Source organism: Hyla sarda, chromosome 9 (assembly GCF_029499605.1).
Source record: "Hyla sarda isolate aHylSar1 chromosome 9, aHylSar1.hap1, whole genome shotgun sequence".
In the NCBI taxonomy this organism is placed as follows: domain Eukaryota; kingdom Metazoa; phylum Chordata; class Amphibia; order Anura; family Hylidae; genus Hyla; species Hyla sarda.
This window is the reverse complement of record NC_079197.1, coordinates 28,236,572-28,262,816: the sequence shown is the minus strand read 5'-3', so window position 1 is coordinate 28,262,816 and position 26,245 is coordinate 28,236,572. Positions and strand designations below refer to the sequence as shown.

At 45.1% G+C, this 26,245-nt stretch overlaps 1 protein-coding gene across 2 annotated transcripts in view; it reads left to right on the top strand.

Moving 5' to 3' along the window:
• SRPK3 (SRSF protein kinase 3) overlaps positions 1-26,245 on the top strand; it is a 47,854-nt gene that overhangs the window by 3,631 nt on the left and 17,978 nt on the right. For both annotated transcript variants that reach the window (XM_056538254.1, XM_056538253.1), the window contains exons 3-9: positions 13,150-13,286; positions 15,698-15,806; positions 16,537-16,624; positions 16,785-16,872; positions 16,994-17,100; positions 21,370-21,535; positions 22,691-22,722. In XM_056538254.1, the coding sequence (XP_056394229.1) occupies positions 13,150-13,286; positions 15,698-15,806; positions 16,537-16,624; positions 16,785-16,872; positions 16,994-17,100; positions 21,370-21,535; positions 22,691-22,722 (727 nt within the window). The remainder of the gene's footprint in view (positions 1-13,149; positions 13,287-15,697; positions 15,807-16,536; positions 16,625-16,784; positions 16,873-16,993; positions 17,101-21,369; positions 21,536-22,690; positions 22,723-26,245) is intronic.

Here is a 26,245-nt window from a genome sequence, read left to right as displayed (position 1 = left end):
CAGAGAGGGATATACACACCAAGCTACTTTTCCAGTCCATGTTAGGCACACTGAGTTTTAGCAATGTTTAAAGGGGTACTCCGGTGGATTTTTTTTTTTTTTTAAATCAACTGATGCCGAAAAGTTAAACCGATTTGTAAATTACTTCTATTAATAAATCTTGATCCTTCCAGTACTTATTAGCTGCTGAATACTACAGAGGAAATGGTTTTCTTTTTGGAATACAGAGCTCTCTGCTGACATCACGAGCACAGTGCTCTCTGCTGACATCTCTGTCCATTTTAAGAACTGTCCAGAGTATGAGAAAATCCCCATAGCAAACATATGCTGCTCTGGACAGTTCCTAAAATGGACGGAGATGTCAGCAGAGAGCACTGTGCTCGTGATGTCAGCAGAGAGCTCTGTGTTCCAAAAAGAAAAGAATTTCCTCTGTAGTATTCAGCAGCTAATAAGTACTGGAAGGATTAAGATTTTTTAATAGAATTAATTTACAAATCTGTTTAACTTTCTGATTTAAAAAAAAAAATATAAAGTTTTGCACCAGAGTACCCCTTTATACAGATTTGTAAATGACTTCTATTTAAAAATCTTAATCCTTCCAGTACTAATCAGCTGCTGTATACTACACAGAAAGTTATTTTCTTTTTGAATTTCCTTTCTGCCTGACTACAGTGCTCTCTGCTGACACCTCTGTCCATTTTAGGAACTTTCCGGAGCAGGATAGGTTTGTTATGGGGATTTGCTCCTACTCTGGACAGTTCCTGACACGGACAGAGGTGTCAGCAGAGAGCACTGTGGTCAGACAGAAAGGAAATTCAAAAAGAAAACAACTTCCTGTGGAGTATATAGCAGCTGATTAGTACTGGAAGGATTAAGATTTCTAAATAGAAGTAACCTACAAATCTGTTTACATAAAAATGTTTTCCAGTGGAGTACCCCTTTAACAGTGAGTTAGGTGGCACATATGGGTAGTATAATACGCTCGGTCTCTTTTACCTCTAATAAGAACCTTTTATGTATATCGCTCCGGCGCGGTTAACCCTTGCATTGAATGCTAGCTGCAGCATTGCTTGCACACTTGAAGCGTTTTCTATACTCGCTGACTGGAACGCTTTGCACGCCGGAGCTCTGCACTGGATCCCAACCCCCACAGGCCGACGGCAGCTGCTGTGTATTTATAACCCTCATGCTGCTGCCAATCTATCTGTGAGCTGTGAAATCATCACAGACCCATTCAGAGCCAGGAAATACATTGCAGTGATTTCTGCGCGCGCGGAAGAATGGCGTATACAGGATCAGGGGGCTTATCAGCCGAGCATTGTGGATGTATGCAGCTGGATGACATGAAGTGTGCAGGGGGCCGGCTGTGCCCTAGATCAAGGCTGTGGGCGCAGTTTGGATGTGGTGACTGTACAGTGTCGCATAGCTGGTAGTAGTAGTACATCAGGATTTAGTGGGGTTAGGGTATTGCGAAAATATCAATTGCTTTATGAACATCTTCATTTTAGCATCACAGCCCCTCCGACAATCCTCAATTCTGTAGGTCAGATTCCCCCCAGTCAGACATTGATGAACTATTTTAACAATGGATAGTATCTGCTAACTCAGTATTTCCCAACCAGTGTGCCTCCAGCTGTTGCAAGACTACAACTCCCAGCATGCCCGGACAGCCGTTGGCTGTCCGGACATGCTGGGAGTTGTAGTTTTGCAACAGCTGGAGGCACACTGGTTAGGAAACACTGTGCTATCCCATCATCAGGCATTGTCTATGGCGTTTGGCTGTCTGGGCATGCTGGGAGTTGTAGTTTTGCAACAGCTGGAGGCACACTGGTTAGGAAACACTGTGCTATCCCATCATCAGGCATTGTCTATGGCGTTTGGCTGTCCGGACATGCTGGAAGATGTAGTTTTACAACAACTGGAGGCACACATGTTAGGAAACACTGCACTATCCCATCATTAGGCATGTTTTTTGGCCTTTTACTGTCTGGGCATGGTGGAAGATGTGGTTTTGCAACAGCTGGAGGCACACATGTTAGGAAACACTGCACTATCCCATCATCAGGCATTGTCTATGGCCTTTGGCTGCCCAGGCATGCTGGAAGTTGTAGTTTTGCAACAGCTGGAGGCACCCTGCTTATGAAACACTGTGCTATCCCATCATTAGGCATGGTTTTTGGCCTTTTGCTGTCTGGGCATGCTGGGAGTTGCAGTTTTGCAACAGCTGGAGGCACACTGGTTAGGAAACACTGTGCTATCCCATCATCAGGCATTGTCTATGGCGTTTGGCTGTCTGGGCATGCTGGGAGTTGTAGTTTTGCAACAGCTGGAGACACACTGGTTAGGAAACACTTTGTTATCCCATCATTAGGCATTGTCTATGGCCTTCAGCTGTCCGGACATGCTGGAAGATATAGTTTTACAACAGCTGGAGGCACACTGGTTAGGAAACACTTTGCTATCCCATCATTAGGCATGGTTTTTGGCCTTTTGCTGTCCGGGCATGCTGGGAGTTGCAGTTTTGCAACAGCTGGAGGCACACTGGTTAGGAAACACTGTGCTATCCCATCATCAGGCATTGTCTATGGCCTTCGGCTGTCTGGGCATGCTGGCAGTTGTAGTTCTGCAACAACTGGAGGCACATTGGTTAGGAAACCAATCATTATCCCATCATTAGGCATGGTTTTTGGCCTTTTGCTGTCCAGGCATGCTGGCAGATGTAGTTTTGCAACAGCTGGAGGCACACATGTTAGGAAACACTGCACTATCACATTATCAGGCATTGTCTATGGCCTTTGGCTGCCCAGGCATGCTGTGAGTTGTAGTTTTGCAACAGCTGGAGACACACTGGTTAGGAAACACTGCGCTATCCCATCATCAGGCATTGTCTGCGGCAGTCTGTATTCTGTCATTAGGCCAGTGGTGACAGGCTGTAAAGCCACCTTCGTCATTGCCAGATTGTAGTGATCGATTTCTATGACTTATGTTTATAAAGGGTTTGTTAAACTCCAAAGAAGCACAAAATGGGAAAAAAATAAATAAAATAAAGCATAGTCAGAAAAATACATTTATATCTATTAGAAAATCAACATATAAAATCAGTATACAGATAAAAAAAAAAAACAATGCATAAAATACAACGAGAACTGCATAAGAGATACAGGCGCTGCTCCTGATCAGTATATAATACATATAAAGTGCAAAGTGATAACATTAAGAAGAGTTATAAATGCATAGAGATAAATACACTATATGCTAAAGCAAGTTACAAGGAACATAATCTGAAAGGGGTACTCCGGGGAAAACTATTTTTTTTCTAAATCAACTGGCTCCAGAAAGTTAAACAGATTTGTAAATTACTTCTATTTAAAAATCTTAATCCTTCCAGTACTTATCAGCTGCTGTATACTACAGAGGAAGTTGTGTAGTTCTTTGCAGTCTGACCACAGTGCTCTCTGCTGACACCTCTGTCCATGTCAGGAACTGTCCGGAGCAGGAGCAAATCCCCGTAGGAAACCTCTCCTGCTCCAGACAGTTCCTGACATGGACAGAGTTGGCAGCAGAGAGCACTGTGGTCATACTGGGTAGAACTACACAACTTCCTCTGTAGTATACAGCAGCTGCTAAGTACTGGAAGGATTAAGATTTTTTTCGTCCTATAGGGCTGGTGCTGCAGTCGGCCGGGACACCGGAGTATGGACAGACTGTGCTGTGCCCAGAAAAATACGCATCTTTCACCCGTCCGGCCCGTCCTTATATGTACAGTGGTCCCTCAAGTTACAATATGAATTGGTTCCAGGACGACCATTGTATGTTGAAACCATTGTATGTTGAGACCAGAACTCTATGGAAACCTGGTAATTGGTTCTGAAGACCCAAAATGTCATCCAAAAATAGGAAAAAGTGAGGATTAAAGAAAAATAAGTAGATAACTAATATAGATAAAGCAAATCCTTACATATAAAAGTAAGAAAGATCTGCTGGGAGCTGTAATCACTGTCTATGTCAGTGTTTCCCAACCAGGGTGCCTCCAGCTGTTGCAAAACTACAACTCCCAGCATGCCTGGACAGCCAAAGGCTGTCCGGGCATGATGGGAGTTGTAGTTTTGTAACAGCTGGGGGCGCCCTGCTTGGGAAACACTGGTCTATGTAGAGGACAGGAGCTTCTTCGGGATCCAGTACAGTACAGGCAATGTCCTAAAAAAAGTTACATGGAGCCGCCTTCATCTGGTGTCCACAGGAGCAGGTAACCCTGGGACAGGTAAAGTGTACAGAACATGTAATACCTCCCTGTACTGTTGGGGGCGCTACCAGACACCAGTTAGTGCATACACTTCAGTAATACAAGGGTTTTTCCAGTAAAATGCCCATTCTGATTGGTCAGTTCTTCCGGCTATTGACACGTGTCACAGATCTGGACTGTCTGTAGCATTGTATGTTGAGTCTGGTTTCAACTTACAATGGTCCAGAAAAGACCATTGTATGTTGAAACTATTGTATGTTGAGGCCATTGTAAGTTGAGGGATCACTGTATCCTATTACCGTACCTCTTTCCCTGCTTCTCAGATCTCGCTCCTGAGGACTGCAGTGAAGCGGCGCATGTGCGAGATTTGAGGCAGCAGAGGAGTGAATGTGCGAGATTGGAGAGGCGGCGCAGGTGCGCATGTGCGAGATCAGAGAGGCGGAGAAGGAGGTACGGTAATGGGATACAAGGGCGTGCCAAATGGGTGAAAGAGGCATGTACCGCTCTGATAGTCTTGGACACAGGGAGGGCTGAGCAGGCAGCGAGAGCTGACCAATCCAAGCAGGCTTTGTATACAACAAGCAGCCAATCACTGGTAAGGTACCGTACATCGTGGTAGAGGGGTAGTCTTATACGGCGAGTATATCACAAACTCTAGGCCTCCCCCTGCCTATCCTCTGGCCAGAGACCGCCGCCGCTGCCCCATTGCCTCCCCCATCCCCGGTGTGGGGAGGGGGGGGGGGGAATTAAAATGCACGGAATATGGGTATAAGTTATCGGCTATCGGCCTAAAAGTTCACAGGTTACCTCTTGACCTCCCCCCCCCCATGCTATTTAATTCCCCCTTTACAGCCCTCTGTGCTAATTCATCACCCCCTCTTTACCACCCCTTGTGCTATTTTATTCCCCCTTTATCCCCCTGTGCCATTTCAAAAAGAGGAGGGGGGTGATGAATTGGCATGGGGAGGGGGGATCAAGGGGAAAGCAGTAAGGATGGAGGATAATTTTATGCACAGGGGAATAAGGTGGCACAGGGTATAAAAGGGGGCGATGAAATGATACGGGGGAGGGATGAGGGGAGATTAAAACGGCACTGGGAGATTCTACTATAATATAGCTTTTTATCCTGTTCGATCAGGGTTCTATAGTGAGTACAATACAATATTCCGTCATTTAGGAAGAATTATGAGCCTTTTTCCCAATAAGGGACATCTCTCAATAGTGGACACTTTTTTTTTAATTCCCTGTGAGTGTCCGCGATTGGGAGATTCTACTGTGTATATATATATATATATATATATATATATATATATGAATTCACATATGTGAGATACTATTACCTGTCTGCTGTGTTAACCTAAAGGCTACAAGGTCACTGCGACCTTGAAACAATCATGAAAAATCTGACATGGAAATATTAATGTTGCAGTAAGGCTGAGCTTACCCATAATGCTGCTGCTAGAGATGAGCGAACTTACAGTAAATTCGATTCGTCACGAACTTCTCGGCTCGGCAGTTGATGACTTTTCCTGCATAAATGAGTTCAGCTTTCCGGTGCTCCGGTGGGCTGGAAAAGGTGGATACATTCCTAGGAAAGAGTCTTCTAGGACTGTATCCACCTTTTCCAGCCCACGGGAGCACCTGAAGGCTGAACTAATTTATGCAGGAAAAGTCATCAACTGCCGAGCCGAGAAGTTCGTGACAAATCGAATTTACTGTAAGTTCGCTCATCTCTAGCTGCTTGCCCTATCCCTCCAGTCTATAGACTACATTTACAGCTATATGTTATGGCTCATTGACATCAGTGTACAGCAGTGTTTTCCAACCAGGGTGCCTCCAGCTGATGCAAAACTACAACTTCCAGCATGCCCGGACAGCCTTTGGCTGTCCGGGCATGCTGGGAGTTGTAGTTTTGCAACAGCTGGAGACACACTGTTTAGGAAATACTGTGCTATCCCATCATTAGGCATGGATTTTAGCCTTTGGCTGTCCGGGCATGCTGGGAGTTGTAGTTTTGCAACAACTGGAGGCACACTGGTTAGGAAACACCTTGCTATCCCATCATTAGGCATGGTTTTTGGCCTTTTACTGTCCGGGCATGCTGGAAGATGTAGTTTTGCAACAGCTGGAGGCACACATGTTAGGAAACACTGCACTATCCCATCATCAGGCATTGTCTATGGCCTTTGGCTGCCCAGGCATGCTGGAAGTTGTAGTTTTGCAACAGCTGGAGGCACCCAGGTTGGTAAACACTGGACTTCAGGCTCATACAATCTGCTGTATCCATAGACGGAGGCAGCAGGATTTTCTCTTCTTGCAGAAAGTAATTTTTTTAATTATTTATTTTTCTTTTTTACTAATCTGATGGAGGAAAGGGCTTGTCTGCTGTTAATGAGTAAAAATATCATTTCTAAGAGGAGCGTCTCATTCCATTTATCATACAAACAATGGAGGAGGAATGTTATGTGACCTTTGTGTGTTTATGTATTTGTATTGCAGAGGATAAATGTACAGATATACTGTTATAAGTAGAGTCCTCATACCCCGCTGAATGCAAATAGGCATCACACCCCGTGCAAAAGTGAGGAACGCCTGTAAGATCCGTTCTTCTAAAATAGCCTTGTGATGGAGAAATGTGTTAGTGGCACATATTAAAGGGCCAGATAACCCTTTTCTATATGGGATCCCGCTAAGGCCGGGTTCACACTACGATCTTCAAATACGGTAACCGTATACGGTTTTCCGCAAAAAAACGTATCCGACCGTATCCGAAACCGTATGCATAGAGAATGCATTGTAAACCGTATTCCAAATGTTGTGTACGGTTGCATCCGTTTTGCCTCGGATACGGTTTTGCCGATTTTTCAACCGTAGGCAAAAACGCTGTCGACCACGTTTTTGCCTCCGGTTGGAAAACCGCAATGCGAACCGTATGAGGTTCTTTTAACCTTGTTGTCTATGAGAACCGTACACAGAATTTCAGAATACGGTTGCACACGGTTTTTCTAATCCGTTTTTGGAGTTGACACATGCGCAGATTGGAATTTCAATAGAACAATAGAAACTTTATTAAATTGCTTGAAAACGAATTCCAACAAAATAGCAAAACCGTTGGCAAAAAACGGGTGCAAACGGATAGAACCGTACGGGGAAAAACCGTATTTGGAGTCATACGGTTGTATGCGGTTGCATACGGTTTTTGCAATACGTTTTTTAGCGGAAAACAGTATACGGTAACCGTATTTGAAAAACGTGGTGTGAACCCAGCCTTAAATGGGTAATTTTTGTTTGTTTTTCTTTTATAATAGTAGATAATCTACTTAACATTATGGTATTCAAACTATCGTATATAACGTTTAGACCTTCGTGAAAGACATCTGTAAATCTTTGTAAGTTCTCCAGTCTCACCTGAAGACAAGAAAATCCTGGAATACAATTTAAATACTGAAAATGCAATTTTTAAAGTAAAGCAATCTATATTCTCTCTAGAGGTGCTGCAGGGAAAAGTTTTAGTTTAGTTTTGGTTCTGACTGGGCTTTATGTGGTTGGTGTTACAGTAGATGATTGTTTCTGTTCTCTCAGATCGGCCTGATTCCTATTAATGTTCTTCTTCATTACAGATAATGTTCTCCCCCAATAACAGAAAATGTTCTCTCCCATCACTGGTAATGTTTTCCCCTATCACTGATAACTTTCTCCCTATCACTGATAATGTTCTCCTCCATCACTGATAACGATTTCCCCCATCACTGATAACGATCTCCCTCATCACTGATAACATTCTCCCCCATCACTGATAACGTTCTCTCCCAATCACTGATAAGGTTCTCTCTCAATCACTGATAACGTTCTCCCCCAATCACTGATAACGTTCTCCTCCAATCACTGATAACGTTCTCCCCCAATCACTGATAAGGTTCTCTCTCAATCACTGATAACGTTCTCCCCCAATCACTGATAACGCTCTCCTCCAATCACTGATAACGTTCTCCCCCAATCACTGATAAGGTTCTCTCTCAATCACTGATAACGTTCTCCTCCAATCACTGATAACGTTCTCCTCCAATCACTGATAACGTTCTCCTCCAATCACTGATAACGTTCTCCTCCAATCACTGATAACATTCTCCTCCAATCACTGATAACGTTCTCCTCCAATCACTGATAACGTTCTCCTCCATCACTGATAACGTTCTCTCCCAATCACTGATAAGGTTCTCCCCCAATCACTGATAACGTTCTCCCCCAATCACTGATAACGTTCTCCCCCCAATCACTGATAACGTTCTCCCCCCAATCACTCATAACGTTCTCCAATTACTGATAACGTTCTTCCCCCAATCACTGATAACGTTCTTCCCCCAATCACTGATAACGTTCTCCCCCCAATCACTGATAGCGTTCTCCTCCAATCACTGATAGCGTTCTCCTCCAATCACTGATAACGTTCTCCTCCAATCACTGATAACGTTCTCCTCCAATCACTGATAACGTTCTCCTCCAATCACTGATAACGTTCTCCTCCAATCACTGATAACGTTCTCCCCCCATCACTGATAATGTTCTCCTCCAATCACTGATAACGTTCTCCTCCAATCACTGATAACGTTCTCCTCCAATCACTGATAACGTTCTCCTCCAATCGCTGATAACTTTCTCCTCCATCACTGATAACATTCTCTCCCATCACTGATAATGTGTCCCCCATCACAGATACTGTTCTCCCCCCATCACAGATAATGTGCCCCATCACAGATAATGCCCCCCCCCCCAATCACAGATAACGTTCTTCCGCCATCACTGATAACCTTCTCTACTGATCACTGATGACCTTTTCCACTCATCACAGATAATTTTGCCTATTTTCTGTCTGATTAGTTCATAGTTTTTTGCTTTTCTTGTATGCATTTTAGTCATTGTTTCATAGATGGGGGCCATGGGGATCCCTTGTGCAACAGATCCTGCAGAGCCTCACGGCTTCTATTTGAAATAGAAACCGCAACAGAGATGTGAATAGAACCAAAATATAGCTGGGTGTTGTAGTTTTGCAACAGCTGGAGGCACCCTGGTTGGGAACACTGCACTATGAAATAGCACAGCAGAAATAAGTATACTGACATATACTAAACTTGATGGAAGCACTTTGTACCTCCAATGGGTGAATAGGCACCTATGTATGTGCACAATGCTTTACATTGCAAATACAGTATGACAGCAGCCGAGAACAGCCCCCGGTAAAGTGACTCTAAAAGGGAGTGCCCACCCTCCTGTAGAGCAGTGATCCCCAACCTGTGACTCTGCATACTGGGAGTTGTAGTTTTGCAACAGCTGAAGAGCCACAGGTTGGAGATCCCTATCGAGCACGTGCATTTTATCCATACAACGCTGTCACATATGTTGGTGCTGTTTATATACCAGGGCACATAACAAAACATGTATGGAGTTATTAGGTCAAGTGATGGGATCGTTTACAAACAGTTCCTATGATTTCACATTGGTGGAACCCAAATAACCAACTAATCGAGGGGAATCTTATTAGGCTGGACATATTGGTAAATGGGATCAGACAATGCCAGCAGCCCGGGCATGTTGTGACGTCTGGCCGCTCCGCTCGCTCTAGTATTCAGCTGTTACATAGAAGTCTGGAGACTGTTCCATCTTCTTCACTAGAAGCAGCCAAGTTGGCTGTGAATCAAGTCTCGTAGCGTCCAGAATATATATAATAGTAGACGCCAACAGGCTGCCTTCTTACTGTGTAAACTAGGCTTAATGGAAAAGCATGGAATAAAACTGGTACCCAGATAACCCTTTATACTGCGTGTAGAGATGTGATGAAATATGAAGTAGAGAGGTCCTGGACTAGAGAAGGGATAATACTTGAATTGGTGGTGGTCTCACTCCTCGCACCCCAGCAGATTTAAGGGACCACGGTGATCCAGCAAATGCTGCATCCCTTTTATATACCAGGAACGGCTGTTAGTGTTGGCTGTGGAGCAAACAAGGTTAGGAGTTTGTCCAGCTCTTGCACAGATCCTATGTCCTTGATCCTGGTCACCAGTAGAACTTCACAACAAATCGCTAGTGGACCCAGCAAATGCATTAAAAAAATCTCAGTGTATTGAAAATGTCCATGCCTTACAGAAAAAATTGCATAGCACACAGAAAACCGACGCATTTCTGGTGCCTAGGCACCTTTAATCATGGCCAATGAATGTATGGTGAAAATGACATCTCTTTGGGATCTTTACCTTCACTGCTCACCATTAGCATATGTTCACACAAGGTAACAGTGTTTGGAAGTACATGTGCATTTTGATGTACATTTGTTGCAGATTTACTGTTTTAAATTTTTTTAAATTTAAATAACAATTTTGCTGCAGATGTGTAGAAAAGACTGTTTACATGTCAGCAAAATCCACAAATGTATCCCTAGACCCCAGGTCTAGAGATGGGGTGTGCCGTGCTAGAGATGGGGGCGCGCCGTCGTAGAGATGAGGGAGCGCCGTCGTAGAGATGGGGGAGCGCCGTCGTAGAGATGGGGGAGCGCCGTCGTAGAGGTGGGGGAGCGCCGTCGTAGAGGTGGGGGAGCGCCGTCGTAGAGGTGGGGGCGCGCCGTCGTAGAGGTGGGGGCGCGCCGTCGTAGAGGTGGGGGCGCGCCGTCGTAGAGGTGGGGGCGCGCCGTCGTAGAGGTGGGGGCGCGCCGTCGTAGAGGTGGGGGCGCGCCGTCGTAGAGGTGGGGGCGCGCCGTCGTAGAGGTGGGAGAGCGCCGTCGTAGAGGTGGGAGAGCGCCGTCGTAGAGGTGGGGGCGCGCCGTGGTAGAGGTGGGGGCGCGCCGTCGTAGAGGTGGGGGCGCGCCGTCGTAGAGGTGGGGGCGCGCCGTCGTAGAGGTGGGGGCGTGCCGTCGTAGAGGTGGGGGCGCTCCGTTGTACAGATGGGGTGCTCCGTTGTAGAGGTGGGGGTGCGCCGTTGTAGAGGTGGGGGTGCGCCGTTGTAGAGGTGGGGGTGCGCCGTTGTACAGATGGGGGTGCGCCGTTGTACAGATGGGGTGCGCCGTTGTACAGATGGGTTGCGCCGTTGTACAGATGGGGGTGCGCCGTCGTAGAGATGGGGTGCGCCGTCGTACAGATGGGGTGCGCCGTTGTACAGATGGGGTGCGCCGTTGTACAGATGGGGTGCGCCGTTGTACAGATGGGGTGCGCCGTTGTACAGATGGGGGTGTGCCGTTGTAGAGATGGGGGTGCGCCGTTGTAGAGATGGGGGTGCGCCGTTGTAGAGATGGGGTGCGCCGTTGTACAGATGGGGTGCGCCGTTGTACAGATGGGGTGCGCCGTTGTACAGATGGGGTGCGCCGTTGTAGAACTGGAAAGATATCTGAAGTGGTGAAAATTCTTCATCTGTTAAACTGTGTGTTGTTGCACATATATTTCTTCATATAATCCAGGTGAAGCGCATGTATTCATAGTGACAGAGGAATAGTCCGGTACTTGTTTAAGCAGATGGAGCCAGTGATCTGCGCCATAGACATAAGGATGAACATTATTGATCCGGTTTGTGGTTGGATTGTTAAAGGGTTACCTCATCACAGTGTGGCCGCAGGACCAGCTCCCGGTAGTCCTGACAAATAGCTGATTTTTCCAGTGTAAGCCGCAGCCAATTCAGCAGCAGCCGCACATACCCAGCTCGGCCGCATACCTGTGACGTACCGCAGTCATCTTTTATGACTAAATACCAATGGGATTTTAACGTCTTATAAGTAGAATGAAGGATTGCGCTTATTCTATCATCAGGCGGTATTGTGTCTTGTCCCTTTCTGTACATGCACCCCGCATGGAATACAATCTGGAAGAACATGGCCAGTGGAAAGTCTGCTCTGATATGGAGGAACTACAGTGATCCCTCAACTTACAATGGCCTCAACTCAACATTCAATAGTTTCAACATACAATGGTCTTTTTTGGACCATCGTAACTTGAAACCAGACTCAACATACAATGTACAGACCAATCAGAATGGGCATTCACTGGTAAATCACCTGTATTACTGAAGTGCATGCACCGACTGGCTGTCTGGTAGCGCCCCCCGCAGTACAGGGAGGAACTACACGTTCTGTACTTCTCCTTACCTGTGCCAGGGTTAGCTGCTCCTTTTGGACACCAGGTAAGGGCGGCTCCATTTGGGACACTGTGTGTACTGTATAGGACCCTGAAGAAGCTCCTGTCCTCTACATAAACCATTGTTTCCCAACCAGGGTGCCTCCAGCTGTTGCAAAACTACAACTCCCAGCATGCCCGGACAGCCAACGGCTGTCCGGGCATGCTGGGAGTTGTAGTTTTGCAACAGATGGAGGCACCCTGATTGGGAAACACTGACATAGACAGTGATTACAGCTCCCAACAGATCTTTATTATTTTTATATATAAGGATTTGCTTTATCTATATTAGTTATCTACTTATTTTTCTTTAATCCTCACTTTTTTTTTCTTTTTTTTTGGATGACATTTTGGGGCTTCAGAACCAATTACCAGGTTTCCATAGAGTTATGGTCTCAACATACAATGGTTTCAACATACAATGGTCGTCCTGGAACCGATTAATATTGTAACTTGAGGGATCACTGTATAAGGCTCAGCCAGGCTTCAGTTCTGTGTGTTTGGATATCTGATAATCGCTTATGATCTCGCTGTTATACATTGTGTAGATGGCTTTAATTTTAGTTTAATTTTTTTTTTCCAATCATAAAGCTAGACATGAGGTACAGTATTTCCGCCATTTTTAAGGGGTTGTAGACTGGTTCTGTATCCTTGTATAAGGGCTCTTAAATTGGAAATAAATAATGTAAATAGTAAAAAAATGTATTCTTTCTTTCCATTGTATAGATTGCTTATTTTTCATATGTTTCCTTACAGCATCGCTGACCCTAACCTGAATGATGTGCCCATGTCCCCCGGACCCCCGCCTACCCCACCCACACCAGTGCTGCCGCCTCCTGGGCCCTTGGGCTCTGACAATGAGGAACAGGAAGATCCTGGAGATTATTGTAGAGGTGAGAAGAGACATTAAAGGGGTACTCCGGTGGAAAACATTTTTTTTTATTTTAATAACAACTGGCTCCAGAAAGTTAAACAGATTTTTAAATTACTTCTATTAAAAAATCTTAATCCTTACAATAATTATCAGCTGCTGAAGTTGAGTTGTTCTTTTCTGTCTGGCAACAGTGTTCTCTGCTGACATCTCTGCTTGTCTCGGGAACTGCACAGAGCAGAAGAGGATTGCTATGGGGGATTTGCTTCTACTCTGGACAGTTCCCGAGACACGTGTCATCAGAGAGCACTTAGACAGAAAAGAACAACTCAACTTCAGCAGCTCTTTAGTACTGAAAAGATTAAGATTGTTTAACAGGAGTAATTTACAAATCTGTTTAACTTTCTGGAGCCAGTTGATATATATATAAAAAAATTATTTTTTTCCTGGATAACCCCTTTAAAACAAATAGCGTATTTTTCGTCCTATAGGACGCATCGGCGTATAAGACGCACCCAATTTTTAGGGGCAAAATAAAAAAAAATAAAGATTTTGAACCCAATAGTGGTCTTCAACCTGTGGACCTCCAGATGTTGCAAAACTACAACTCCCAGCATGCCCGGACAGCCGTTGGCTGTCCGGGCATGCTGGGAGTTGTAGTTTTGCAACATCTGGAGGTCCGCAGATTGAAGACCACTGCACAAGAGGTAATACTCACGTGTCCCCGCTGCTCCGGACCCGTCACCGCTGCCCTGGATGTCGCTCCATCGCTGTCGCCGTGTCCCCGTCGCTCCGGAATGTCTCTACTGCCGGCCGGGTATCCTCGCTCTCCGTCGCCGCCATCACGTCGTTACGCACTCCGACGCACGTATGCGACGACGTGATGACGAGGAAGGAGAGCGCCGGTCATACAGGGGATCCCTGAACGGAGAAGACACCGAGGAGGCAGGTAAGGTCCCTCCCGGTGTCCTGTAAGCACTAACCCGGCTATTCAGTCGGGCTGTTCGGGACCGCCGCGGGGAAATCGCGGCGGTCCCGAACAGCCCGACTGAACAGCCGGGTTAGTGTCACTTTCCCTTCAGATGCGGCGGTCAGCTTTAATCGCCGCGTCTGAAGGGTTAATACAGGGCATCACCGCGATCGGTGATGTCCTGTATTAGCCGCGGGTCCCGGCCGTTGATGGCTGCAGGGACCGCCGCGATAGGGGTGTATTCGCCGTATAAGACGCACCGACTTTTTCCCCCCAGTTTTGGGGAAGAAAAAGTGCGTCTTATACGGCGAAAAATACGGTATGTGGCTTACAGGCTAAAGGGGTATTCCGGCCTTAGACATTTTATCCCCTAAGATGTCAAAGGCCGGAATACCCCTTTAACTTCATCCACACATAGTTTGTTTTAATGCCTGAAAGCCATCACTTTTATAATGATGTAAAGGTTTTTTAATTATTTTTTTTTTTTTTTGCATTCAGGTCGTTTTTAGTCCTTTCTTTTGCTTTTAGTTTTTTTCTAATATTTTTGGGCTACAGCAAAAACCAAAGCCCAAAACACAGCTCTGCAGTTTGCTTTTCTGTCCCAAAATACATGAAAAACTACTGACCTATTTTGGCATGTAAACAGCTGAAAAGAGGTCTCGGGCACTTCCTTCCCTAGCAGTCAACAGAAGTAAAAATACATTATGTGGGATGTTTTCCCTTTGAAATCAGTGACATTTTGTGACATAAAATTACTATTGTTGGGCTATTTAATGTTCCTTATAGTTACACTCTGTGCCGCATTGTAGCTTCACAGTTCTATTCTTTCCATCAAACCATGGCTGGCGTCAATGCGACCCCACAGACAACCTCATAACTCAGAAGGGTCCAACGCTTTTGATTTTGATCTATTGTGCAGTAGATGTTTCCATGCTGCTAATGTGAACAAAGCCTCATAGAGCTGATTCATCATTTACAGGGGTATTTGGAAGGAAAAAAAAATGTCAAATCAACTGATGCCAGAAAGTTATACAGATTTGTAAATTACTTCTATATAGAAATCTTAATTCTTCCAGTACTTATCAGCTGCTGCAGTATAGTACAGAGGAAGTTGTGTAGATTTTCATTTTGACCACAGTGCTCTCTGCTGACACCTCTGTCTGTGTCAGGAACTGTCCAGAGAAGGATAGGTTTGCCATGTGGATTTACTCCTACTCTGGACAGTTCCTGACATGGACAGAGGTGTCAGCAGAGAGCACTGTGGTCAGACAGGAAAGAACTACACAACTTCCTCCGGAGCATACATCAGCTGATAAGTACTGGAAGGATTAAGATTTTTAAATAGAAGTAATTTATAAATCTGAATAACTTTCTGCCACCAGTTGATATAAAAACCTTTTTTCCTCCGGAGTACCCCTTTAGCAATTTTTTTTAAATGTTCTTTTTTTTTTCTTGTCTTTTAGGAGGCTATTACCCAGTTAAAATTGGGGACCTTTTTAATGGCCGATACCATGTAGTGCGAAAACTTGGCTGGGGCCACTTCTCCACCGTCTGGCTATGTTGGGACCTTCAGTGAGTTGGTTATAGAAATCTTGTTATTCCTATCCGTATAGAATGTGAACTGACCCATATATAGTCCATTCATATTTTACATACAGTTTATATTTATACATTTATAGTGCTATGAAGCACTCCTTTTTATTAAATACATTTTCTACTAGGTAATATGGACAGGGGTTGTACTTTTAAGAGAAATACTACAAATCTAGACACATTTTGATAACCTTTCCCTGTCCTGTATTAAAGGGGTATTCCGGGTTTATACATCTTATCACCTGTCCAAAGGATAAGGGATAAGATGTATGATCGCGGGGGTCCTGCCGCTGAGGACCCGCACAATCTCCGTGCAGCCCCCGGCATTCTGTGCCAGGCACTGCTTCCAAGACGGGGACATCACCGACACCCCCCTCCATTCAGTTCTATTGGAGGGGGTTTGACTGCCGTCACGCCCCCTCCAATAGACCTTAATGGAGGGGGTGTGGCGTGACATCATGAGGGGGAGTGACCCACTGCCGTCACGTCGGCTCCCATAAACCTGAATAGAGGGGGCGTGGTGTGACGGGTCATGTCTCCATCTCGGAAGCAGCGCCCGACACAGAATGCCGGGGGCTGCACAGAGATTGCGGAAGTCCCCAGCAGCGGGACCCCTGCGATCATACATCTTATCCCCTATCCTTTGGATAAGGGATAAGATATATAAACCTGGAATACCCCTTTAACCTCTTGGTCTTTCTGAGCGCAGGAGGAAGCGTTTCGGAGCTCTCAAAGTGGTGAAGAGCGCTGTGCATTACACGGAGACGGCCATAGATGAAATTAAACTGCTGAAATGTGTAAGTATCTCTGCCGTCAGGCTGCATGGACTGACACCGACACACTGCTGACCTGACATGCCCTGCACCAGCGCAGTCCTGACTCGCCTATTACAGTCTCTTCTCTCACCTCATCACGCAGCAGTAAGTCACTGTGCCACCTTCTCCCCTGTCCTCTCAGGTTAGAGACAGTGACCCGAGCGACCCCAAGAGAGAGATGATCGTGCAGCTTATTGATGACTTCAAGATATCGGGTGTGAATGGTGTACGTATCCTTTAGAGCTGCGCTCTGTCTGGGGAGATTAGTGGGATTCATAAAGAAGCTGTGTTTTATGTAGTAGATTTGGGGGTGTTTGGGTGTCTGTGGATGTATTACCTTAACCGGCTCAGATGTCTGCATGGTGTTGGAGGTGCTCGGACATCAGTTACTGAAGTGGATCATCAAATCTAACTATGAAGGACTCCCCTTAATCTGTGTGAAGACCATCATACGTCAGGTAAGTTCCTATTTGAAACTTTAACTAAAATCTATGACATTTAAAGGGGTACTCCAGTGGAAATTATAATTTTTTTTTTTCAGGTCTTTTTAAGTCAACTAGCTCCAGAAAGTTAAACAGATTTGTAAATTCCTTCTTTTAAAAATTGTAATCCTTTCAGTACTTATTAGCAGCTGTATACTACAGAGGAAATTCTTTTATTTTTGTATTTCATTTATGTGTGTCCACAGTGCTCTCTGCTGACACCTCTGTCCATGTCAGGAACTGTCCAGAGCAGGATAAAATCCCCATAGCAACCCTATCCTGCTCTGGACAGTTCCTGACATGGACAGAGGTGTCAGCGGAGAGCACTGTGGTCATGACAGAAAATAAATTAAAAAAGAAAATAATTTCCTCTGTAGTATACAGCTGCTAATAAGTACTGGAAGGATTGAGTTTTTTTTTAATAGACGTAATTTACTAATCTGTTTAACTTTCTGGCACCAGTTCATTTAAAAAAAAATGTTTTCCACCGGAGTACCCCTTTTAGTCAGATGACTAAAACTAGACAAAAATGTTAGAGAATATTTAGGAAGAGATCCCAACAGAACTAATCTTTTGTATTTAATGTTTAAGCTTTAAAGGGGTACTCCGCTGCTCAGTGTTTGGAACAAAGTGTTCCGAACGCTGGAGCCGGCATCGGGAGCTTGTGACATCATAGCCCCGCCCCATAGACTTGCATTGAGGGGCGGGGCTATGATGCCACGAGCTCTCCGGCTCCAGGGCTCGGGACAGTTTGTTCCAAATGCTGAGAAGCGGAGTACCCCTTTAAAGCACAACTACCATGCGTTTCTACCCCCATAAACTAACCCCAGGATGAGAAAGTTTATTACATTTGCAATTCAGGACTTGAACAGCCTGAAAAACTCTTTATTCTGCGTTCAGCAACAGTCGGATAGGCGTGGCCAGAGGTTCGTAATGCGCCAAGGCCGCCATGTCTATCCTCTTCACATCAGCGCCGGGACCTCTGTGTGATTAGGAATGTGAGTGACTAATTGAGATAGATTTTAACCAGCAGCCGTCAGTGTCTCTGTCATTAAGCAGGAAATACATCCCGTGCAGCTATAGGACATAAATGGATAATTCTTTTCTTAAAAGGGATGGAATGACAAAATAACCTGAACAGAGGCTGTCTTTTTAAAGAGGAACACACACTCATGAATCAATAACGTTTTGAAGTGATCACAATAAAGTTTAAATGGGCACTGTCAGATACAAAAACTTTTGATATGTTGTAAAGCATGTATAGCCAATAGGTTTTACAATTGCTCTCATTATAAAATTTTCAGTATTTCATACAGAAAAAGCCAGTCAAACAACTGCCCCCCTGCCTGCTTGGACATATACTAGTCCTGCTGTGTCCATGAGTCATCACCTATGTCATGGACACACTTTCTTGATTGACAAGTGGGAAAAATCCTCCCACTGTCAGCTTGTGTCCTGCTACTGTCAGTGAGGACAAGCTGGGAATTGTAGTTTTGCTAATGCTAGGGGAGATGTGAGCAGACAGCATACTGAGGGAGGGGGCGGAGACCTGCACAGTGAGGCCACGCCCCCATTGAGGAATTCAGACTAGTGAGCTAAATTAAATGTACATGGTCAGGATTAGGTACTGAGTGATATATTTAAAAAAAAATTGTTGGATATGATGGGTACGATTTAAATTTTAATGGGGAGGATTTCTAGTTTAGGGCTTACCCCTTGGGGGTGACCCCTAAAGGTTGTTGTTTAAAATCTGTGTGATTGACTCACAGGTCCTCAGCGCATGCACCCTCCATCACATCTTGCGCCTTCTCTGAACGTAATGCTAGAGGCAGATAGTGATCGAGCTGTCTACCACTAGCATTGGGCAGGCGTGCCGAGCCGGGAGGCCGTGCGAGCGATTACTCTTTTAGAGAACTCGCCAAGCGCAAGAAGAATTGATGGAGAGTGCATGTGCTTAGGATCTGGGTGTCAATCACAGCAGTCCCAGTGTTGAAGGAAAGGGGATAGGTGGGGGGATCTCATGGCATTGCAAACCTCTGGCTGTGCCTATCTGACTCTTGCTGACCGCAATATAAACAATTTTTCAGGCTGATGAAGACTACTAGAAAGCATCAATAGGTATTTCTCAATTGCCATTGTTATCAACTTTCTCATCTTGGGATTAGTGTATGGGGGGGATGGAAAATCATAACAGTTGCGCTTTAAGACCATAAGTTATAACAGGGTAATAGCTATTTACTTGAGGAGTGTAAAATTGGTTTGCTTTATTAAAATGAATGGGCACTGTCACTTTAAAAAAAGCTTTTAAAGGGGTACTCAGCCTCTAGACATCTTATCCCCTATCCGAAGGATAAGGGATAAGATGTCTGATCGCGGGGGTCCCCCAGCGTTTAGAACCTTGGGAGCGGGCAGTGGGGGTCGTGATGTCACGACCACACCCCCTCCCATAGACTTGCATTGAGGGGGTGTGATGTCATGAGGGGCGTGGTCGTGATGTCATGACCCCCGCTGCCGCTCCAAGTGTTCGGAACAAAAAGTTCTGAACACTGGGGCAGCGGAGTACCCCTTTAACATGTTGTAGATATATGACAAAAATTTTGATTGGTCAGGGTCTGAGTGCCGGGACCCCAACTGATTAGTAGAAATGCCAGGAGAAGAGTACGCTGAGTGAGACAAGCTTATCAGTTTATGGGATTGTCAGCCATTTCAGAGCATTTCTTTAGGACTTTCATTACATTTTTACTTAAACCCATTTGATTTTATTTGACTACGTCTACTGTAGATTTAGTCAGCTAAAATCTTATGATAGTCAACTAGAACTAAAACAAATCATATGATCAAAATTAACACTGCTCCCAAATAATTTTATACACATGAACGTTCAGCATGGTCGAGCATGCATGTGTTTTAATAGGGAAGCTGCAGGCAGACACTGATTGTGGCTTTTCTCCCCAAGAACTAAAGAATCGTTCTTGTTGAAATCAGACTGCTCAATTTTTCTTGACTTTGGCTCGACCCATATATATGTATATATATATATACTGGCTGAGTACCCGGCGTTGCCCGGTTTTTCCTTCCTAATCCTTTTTGGGGAGGAAAATAAACAAAGGAGGAAGCTTTTGACTTCATATGCAGTCCTCATATATTGCGGTCATATCCCGACCTCCTATCCCGACCTCCTATCCCGTCCTCCTATCCCGTCCTCATATCTTGACCTCTTATCTCGACCTCCTATCCCATCCTCCTATCTCGACCTCCTATCCAGACCTCCTATCCAGACCTCCTATCCAGACCTCCTATCCAGACCTCCTATCCTGTCCTCCTATCCCGACCTCCTTTCCTGTCCTCATATCTCGACCTCCTATCTCGACCTCCTATCCCGTCCTCCTATCTCGACCTCCTATCCCGTCCTCCTATCCCGACCTCCTATCCCGACCTCCTATCCCGACCTCCTATCCCGACCTCCTATCCCTTCCTCCTATCCCGACCTCCTATCCCGTCCTCATATCCTGACTCGTAATATGTGTACCAGGTAATGAAATTGCTCCAGCTGTATGGAAATTATATGGGAACATACATTTCCCATTGATTTGCATGGGACTTTAAAAAAAAAAAAAAAACCTGACCCTCACAAATGGGGGTAGTTAAGGGTTAAATTAACTATCCTATATTTTAAGTGGACATATAAGTAACATGTGACCAAGTATTATCAAAATATCTCCAGCCGTTTGGAAGTTATGCAGTAACATATATTTCCCATTGACTTGAATGGGACTCTAAACATAAGCCCCGCCCCTGGCAAATGGGGGTGAGGAAGGGTTAAATCATCCTATCCTATGTTTGTTGTTGACATATAAGTAACATGTGGCCAAGTTTCATGTTAATATCTTTAGCCGTTTGAAAGTTTTTGTGGAACATACACACATACATACACACACATACATATTTACATACACACATTGAGTTTTATATATATAGATGTATATATATGACTAGCTTTAATATCCTGTATTGCCAATGCATCTCACTGCCCACACAGGGAATACCTTACCATAAGGACAATGTTTCCCAACCAGTGTGTCTCGATCTGTTGCAAAACTACAACTCCCAGTATGCCTGGACAGCCTTCGGCTGTCCGGGCATGCTGGGAGCTGTAGTTTTGCAACAGCTAGGGGCACCCGGTTGGGAAACACTGATTCAGGGGTCTACAGTAACTTTGTTTCTCCTTTTTGGTCCCTCACTCAGGTATTACAAGGCTTGGATTATCTCCACACCAAATGCAAAATCATCCATACCGATATCAAGCCAGAAAACATATTAATGTGTGTGGGGGAGGGGTACATCAGACGTCTCGCTGCCGAGGCCACCATTTGGCAGCAGTCTGGAGAACCTCCCCCGTCTGGGTCCGCTGGTGAGTATCCTGACGTCATCTGTGTTGGTGTTCCATGACTTTGGAGACTCTTTAGAAAACAAGAAATGTCAGGAAATCGCTTTCGAGTAACAATTCCCTTTGGAAAGTGTTTTCAAGGAAAATCCTCCCTCAGGCCGTGAGGGCATTCTGATTATATTCTGACCATTTCTTATAATCAAATCCGATCGCCTATAAGTGCCTGATCGGAAGGGGTCGAATCACAGTTATCCCCAACGATTACAAGAATGGGGATCCTGTGTTCCCTTGGTTGAATGGAGCGGTAGTCAAGCAAGTGCACTGCTCTATGGGACTACTGGTGATAGCCAAGCGCTGCGCTCGACTATCTCCAGCAGTCCCATAGACTTTGAATGGAGCGGCAATATGTATGCTTGACTGCTCTGCCTTTCGAACCTACTGTAGATATTTTAAAGGACATCTGCAGCAAAAGACAACTCATCCCCTAACCACAGGATAGGGGATAAGTGTCTGATCGCAGGTGGTCTGACCGCTGGGACCCCCCGTGATCTCCTGCACGGGGTCGCTCCATTGCAGGAGGCGTGACGTCGCGGTCGACACGCCTCCTACATGTATCTCTAAGGGAGAGGTGGGGAGGTACGAACGCTGCCTCCCCCACCCTTAGAGATACATGTAGGAGGCGCGTCTCTCCCATAGAACTGTATGTGGGGGGGGCGTACAATCGACCTCAGAGAGCGGCAATGCGGGGCCCCGTTTAGGAGATCGCGGGGTCCCAGCGGCCGGACCCCCCCTGCGATCAGACACTTATCCTGTGGATAGGGGATAAGCCGTATTTTGCTGCAGATGTCCTTTAAGACAGCCTGTAGTCAGCTGCCTATATACAGGCGCCCATAAACATTGCCTACTATCTTTTCTAGAGTGACTCCAATGTTTCATTGAAAATCTCACACCAGCGTCATACCTTCCGCACCCTAATACTAACTGCACAGAGCCGTACTTTATCACCACCATGTACGACTCTCGCACAGACTCACTGCCGCTATATTCTTTCTCATTTTCAGTGGTAACAAGGTGTTAACTGTTATTCTCCTGAACGCTTTAGGCTAAGGTGTCTTTCTTTGTGTTTCCTTAAATCCTGCTCCTTTCTGCTCTCCTGTCCTATCCGCTGGGTATAATCAGTCAGCTCCGCACCTCCTACACATCACAACTTGGTAAGTGTCTAGGATAAGCCTCCGTAAAAGGTTTCTTGAGTTTGTCACAGACTGCACTACCTTTATATGGTCAAATAGCTGCACGATAACCAGCAGGAGGGCTGTGTACATCATGCACAACACTACATGTCTGTTCCATGCCCTGATTATTCAGTGGTATCACAGAACAATTTGGAATAGGAATGTTTAGACAACGGGGGGGGGTTTAAAAATCAACTGGCTCCAGAAAGTTTTACATATTTTTAAATTACTTCTATATAAAAAATCTTAATCCTTCAATTCTTCCAGTACATATTAGCTGCTGTATGCTCCAGAGGAAGTTGTGTAGTTCTTTCCAGTCGGACACAGTGTTCTCTGCTGCCCCCTCTGTCTGTGTTTGGAACTGTTGAGAGGATGAACAAATCCCCATAGTGAACCTCTCCTGCTCTGGACAGTTCCTGACATGGATAGAGGTGTCAACAGAGTATACAGCAGCTGATAAGTACTGGAAGGATTAAGATTTTTATATAGAAATAATTCACCAATCTGTTTAACTTTCTGGCACCAGTTGATGTTCAAACCGTTTTTTCTTCTTTACCTTCTAATAGCAATAATGCTTTCAACTTTCCACCTACAGACCCATATGAGGCTTGTTTTGTACTTTGTAATGACATCACTCACAGAAATAAAAAATAAAATTATTTGTTGGGGTCTTCAGCTTCTACGCAGTACACTTTTCGGTAAAAAAATGAAGCAGTATCTTTATTTTGTAGGCCCATAGGATTAAAAGGATACCCAATTTATATAGGTTTTGATTTATTTTACCTCTCTTACTGGTGACCTCACACAACAGGAGGCCCTGAGCTGGTCCCACATCCCATGCCCCCAGTACAGACATCCCTGAACCAGGGTTTTTCTGTATATATCAAAGTCCCACAGAAACTCCATTTAACCCAACCTTATACTACACCCCAACACAAGGTGCAAAAGCAAACACTTAAAGAGTACCTGTCACCAAACAAAATTTGTAATTTGTAATTAGCAGACACTTTCCCATTCACTTGCTTTTAAAATGATCAACATAAATATGTTTAAAATGTAATATAAAAAACGGCCACTAGGTGGCTCTGTTCTGTTCCCTGCCACAATTAATACAGTGAGTTTGGTCTCCTCCCGGCCTGGTAGATGTTCAAATTCAGAAAGTTTCTCTGCACTGAGTTTGATTGACAACTGCACAGAAAGTGAAAGCTCCACAGATTCTCACAGGAAGCTGCACAGACTTAAGGCAGCAGGAGAGCCTCACTGATAGCAACACAGACTGAAAGCTGCACAGGGCCTGATGTCTTCTATTCATCACAGCACTGCAACCATGTGAGGGCAGAAGTGGTCCCCCAGCAGGCTTCAGTGATGTCATGCCTGCTAGGAAACGCCCACTTTCTCTTACTGGGAAATTGCAAGAAGAAAGTATGTGAGCAAGAAGAAAGTATAATACACAGCTTTTTAAAGCTCTGAATTTTTTTAAGGGCTGGAGGGGTGATAGGAGTAGTTAGGGAACATAGACTGAGTTAGTTTAGAAAAGTTTATCTGGTGACAGGTACTTTTTAAAGTAACACTACTTATATAAGCAAAAATATACATAAACACTAAATATATCCGAATATGCACCAGAACAAATATATACAAAACAATCCCTAAGGCCCGAGTTGCTGTGTCCTGCAGACCTCTGCTTATACAGGGACCAATCATTACAGTATATTATGGAATCACTATGTATGTAATTCTCTAATGTAATTGTGGATCCATATGTGAACTTGACTTTAAGTATATGACAACACTATGTCTGCTGCAGCAAGACAATAGAGAGAAAAATGTACCTAAAAAGGATGTTCAGTCTGTGACATCTGTGCGTTGTGGGTTGCTGTGCATGGCTTTATATGGAGTATATACTCTGTATGTTCTGTTTAGTAAAAGTCTTTTAATCCGGCATCACTAGGTCATTATTATGTAATGAAATGAAATAAATGGTCAGTATTTGTCCTTTGTCAGTCTATGGGTAGTGTACCTGTTATATGCAAAAAACTTTTATATAATGTAGATAACATTGTATGTATATTTGTAATATACGTTGGTTAAAAAAAAATTGTATATTTTTGAGTGAAAAAAAGCTGTCCCTGCAACTATTGCCTGTGTGTGCAGAAAGTGTGAGCAGACAAGCAAGGCTAAGTGCAGGCTACTGGCTTGTTAGTGAGTTTGCTGTGTGAGCCGGGAGCATGTTATAAAGGCTTAGTGCACAGAGCCCTGCTTGTCCTCAGTATACAGAGCCCTGCTTGTCCTCGGTGCACAGAGCCCGGCTTGTCCAGAGCCCGGCTTGTCCTCGGTGCACAGAGCCCGGCTTGTCTTCGGTGCACAGAGCCCGGCTTGTCTTCAGTGCACAGAGCCCGGCTTGTCCTCGGTGCACAGAGCCCGGCTTGTCCTCGGTGCACAGAGCCCGGCTTGTCCTCGGTGCACAGAGCCCGGCTTGTCCTCGGTGCACAGAGCCCGGCTTGTCCTCGGTGCACAGAGCCCGGCTTGTCCTCGGTGCACAGAGCCCGGCTTGTCCTCGGTGCACAGAGCACGGCTTGTCCTCGGTGCACAGAGCCCGGCTTGTCCTCGGTGCACAGAGCCCTGCTTGTCCTCGGTGCACAGAGCCCTGCTTGTCCTCGGTGCACAGAGCCCTGCTTGTCCTCGGTGCACAGAGCCCGGCTCCCGTCCACCCACACTTCCTGTATTTTGCCTTCACACGGAGACACACATGCCCTAGCATCACGGACAAGACAGCATTTTTTCACCCAAATTATATAAAAACATTTTGACCAATGAATTTTACAAATACACATATAATGGTATTTTCTACCATATATACAAAGTTTTCCAAATGCCAGGTACACTTTAAGAGGGCTCTGTGACAATTGATAAGGTTGCCATTACAGCAGCCAAAGGTTGTCACTCATCTTTTCCAGACTGGTGACATGAAGGCCATGTTTACACGACTAGAAAACAGGTGAACATTCTGCGAATTGCATGTTCTGCTGGCGCTAGGACCGCTCGAAAATGCGCCGCCTCCATAAACGGCAATGCATTTCTCAGAAATTCATTGCCGTTTATGAAGGGGGCGCATTTCCGCATTTCTGAACGTGTTCATTCTTTCGGAGGAGACTGGAATAGAAATCTCTGCAGCCTAAACATATGCAGTAGAAATTCCACCGTGTGCACAGTGCAGCAGAATCCCATTGAAAAATTGCAACAGTTCCTGAGCTGAATTTTTCCACCGGATTTCGCTCAGAAATTTCATTGTGGGAACATGGCCTTACAGGTGTTACAGGTTTTATCCCGTGATCTCAACTTAACTGTATCCACAGGATAGGTGATAATTGTCTGAATGATTGGGGGGGGGCTTAACTCTAGGACCCTCACAAGAACGAGGCCCCTGCGCCCTGTTTGTATAGAATGGAGGTTGATCATGCCCTCTGCTCCATAGAGCTTAATGGAGTCTCGGCGCAGATGC